General features: G+C 40.2%; 1 protein-coding gene across 1 annotated transcript; it reads left to right on the forward strand.

Moving 5' to 3' along the window:
* The first annotated feature begins 1123 nt into the window (after positions 1-1123).
* LOC108818889 (uncharacterized) lies at positions 1124-2502 on the forward strand. The gene is made up of 4 exons (XM_018591839.2): positions 1124-1228; positions 1540-1809; positions 1960-2238; positions 2326-2502. Exons 2-4 carry the CDS (start codon positions 1545-1547, stop codon positions 2328-2330), a joined length of 549 nt encoding a protein of 182 aa, XP_018447341.1. The 5' UTR covers positions 1124-1228; positions 1540-1544; the 3' UTR covers positions 2331-2502.
* Positions 2503-3036: the final 534 nt, after the last annotated feature.

A 3036-nucleotide genomic window follows, 5' to 3' on the forward strand; every position in this document is an offset into this window, starting at 1 on the left:
TCTTTTTGAGTGCCCCCCAGCCCTGCAGGTTTGGGCTTTATCGGACTATCTGTCCCTTCCGGGTTACTTCCCGAGTATATCTATATACCAAAACATGAACTTTCTGTTTTGGAAGACAAAAGAGGTGGCTCCCTTGAGACCACAACTCGATACCTTCCCATGGATCTGTTGGTACATCTGGAAGGCGAGGAACGACAAACTCTTCAATGGGAAAGTCGTATCCCCGATGGATACTCTTCAACATGCGACACTCGAGGCCGAATGTTGGAGGACGGCTAACGAAAAGGAGGATGAAGAGGGGGAACATGACGGTACCCATTCTTCAGAAGTGGAGACAGTGCCCCCTTGGATACCCCGAATCCCTACCTGCCGAATTGATGCTTCATGGATTGATAATGGCAGTGTTAGTGGCTTAGGGTGGAATTTCAAGGACCAAATGGGCTCTGTATCCTTTGGACAGAGGGCTTGTAGCAGGAGCCTCTCAGCACTTCACGCTGAGATGGAAGGTTTACTCTGGGCAGCTTCATGTATGAAGAACATGAGGATCACCACGATAAGCTTCGAGACGGACTGCACAGATCTGGTGGACATGATTACGAATCCTGAGGAGTGGCCAGCATTCGCGACAGAGATCGGGATTTTCCAGGGCCTCCATGAAGATTTTGAGGATGTGAGACTATCTCATATTCCTCGAAACATGAATGGACGGGCCGATGCTCTAGCTAAAGAAGCAAGAAAGAGAGGATACATTTTTTCCCATATAGATCAGACCCGGTCAGATGGAGAGACTCCACGGAGACTCGGCTCGTCGGACCACCACTTGATCTAGATAAGATGGGCAGCTGACAAAAAAAAAAAAAAAAAAAAAAAAAAAGAGAATGTTTTAGTGCCAAAGGCCCAAAAGGATCTAGTGAAATTGATGTCCAACCAATAAGAAATCTAAAGTGTGGTTTCAATGATTAGAAATTTAGAATGTTCCCCCACGAGTTTGTATTTATTTATTTTTTGGTAAAACACGAGTTTTTATTTGGTTACTGGAAACGAAATATTTTTAATTAATGATTCTTTCATTCCACTCGTGGAACATATCTTTGTGTCTATAGCCTAAATTAAATTAAAAAGGGGAATAAAAACCAAAAAGCTGATGCTTGTCAAGAATCGAAGTCGCCTTTTAAAGAAAAAAACATATCTTTGCGTCTACAGCGATTCTGCTTGCTTCTTCGTCCAGGTCTCTTCTGTAGTAAGCGTGACTCTTTAAACCTCAGATCTTCGCTTCTTCTTTGTTCCATTTGATTCTCATCTTCGCATTACTCTTTCTAGATTCTGTTCAGATGTGTTTGGTCCGTGACAAAGATACATTATTGTTTTCTCGTTGATTTTAATGCTCTCCTCAGTGTATGGGTTATAAACTTATATATCTATCCGCCTTTCAAATCTGACTTTCTTTATTTGTTGAAATCTAGGGTTTTTTTTTTGGATTCTCTAGTGAGAACGTTTAGCTTCTTTGTCTTTGATTCTTCTTTGGTCTGAATGTCACAGGAGATATGAGTTCCTCCACTAGTGGTGTCGCTGTGATTTGGGACTACCAATATTATTGGATTCCCCATGGCTACGATCTCCGGAATCTCAAAACGAGCATTGAAACTGCCCTCAAAAGATGCAATCCTGATTTCTTCATAGAGGGGAAACTGACTGCCGTTGGAACTGCCACTGGAGACAAACATCAAGCCATTGCCATGCTCCCTGATGATATCGAACTCTCACCCATGCCAGATTACCACACTCGAGGTCCAGGCCGTGACTTGGCAGGTTTAAGACATAATTCTATGCCGATTTCAATGTTTTAAGTTATTATTACACAGTTGGTCTGATTTCTTTACTTTTGAACTTGACATGTGTTTTGCAGTGTGAGGGATTGGACCGAGACTTATGGAACTGTTTTCATTTTTTTTTTCTCAGATCAAGCTGCCACTTCTATAATCAGAGAGATCATCATGAAATCGTTTGCCGGCAGGGCTAACATTTTGGTCATTTCTGGAAACTATCATGTGATGGATGCGATTAACCAATGGAGAAGGGATACCTTTATGATGTTGGCCCTACCTGAAAGCTCCCCGTCACTAAGCTTCTACGACTGTGCCAACGTGACTTGGCTTTGGACTTCGGAAGATCCTGAGAGAGCTGCTGCTACTATGGTTAATGGAGGTGGACCTATCCCTCCTGTCCCCAGTGTTAGAGGTATAGTAATCTAATATGTTTTGTAGTTTGTAATAGTATCTCCCAACAAAACTTCTAACGTTTTCGTTTTTTTTTTCTTTTTTGCAGGATGAGCTAAATAGTATGGTGGTATGTATAACATGAGCTATTAGTAATATCATCTGTTTTTAGTTCCAGACTCTGTTTTGCTGCGTTGTTTTAGTTTTAGACTCTCTCTTTAGTTGCTTTGTTGTTTTAACATCATCTAACTAATATGACTTTTGAGTAATATTGTAGTATTTAGCTTCTGTCTTTCTTTTTGCTGTGTGTGTTTAAAGCATTGAGGAGATGGTGGGTTTGTCTGCTTTTGCAGCAACAACCCTTTGTTCTTCATGTTCACTTGTTTAAGAGCAAAATTGATGTTCTCATCATTATTCACTCTCCTTATCAAAATCCAAGCTTAGTTACTGTTGTTATGCACAACTCTTTTTGGCTGTACCAATCTTATTCATATAAATATGTTAGTAATTAGCTTTTTATTTACATAAATCTTCAATCACAACATTTGTTTCTGCTTTTATATTTGGGATGATGCATACAATTCTTTTAATAATCTCTCACACAACTGCACCAACCCAAAAAACAAGAAGCTGTTTTAGGTCACCACTGAAGAAAGATATACGTAGAGGCTACCTATTAATTGTTACAAATATTTACCTGTTTATATATAGATTTGGATCACCATATGGTTTTCTTTGTTCAATCACATTTCAGCGATGGGATTATCTCAAATACCTGCACCGTTAATGATAACCCGCCTTGCCTCGGATCGCTTTTAAC

This window comes from Raphanus sativus, chromosome 8 (genome assembly GCF_000801105.2).
Source record: "Raphanus sativus cultivar WK10039 chromosome 8, ASM80110v3, whole genome shotgun sequence".
Taxonomy (NCBI): Eukaryota; Viridiplantae; Streptophyta; class Magnoliopsida; order Brassicales; family Brassicaceae; genus Raphanus; species Raphanus sativus.

Bases quoted from the DNA above. Each gene is read 5' to 3' on its own strand.
- LOC108818889 (XM_018591839.2), top strand. From the start codon at position 1,545: ATGAGTTCCTCCACTAGTGGTGTCGCTGTGATTTGGGACTACCAATAT. The intron at 1,810-1,959 runs GTTTAAGACATA...TTTTTTTCTCAG, and splicing joins TCCAGGCCGTGACTTGGCAG to ATCAAGCTGCCACTTCTATA.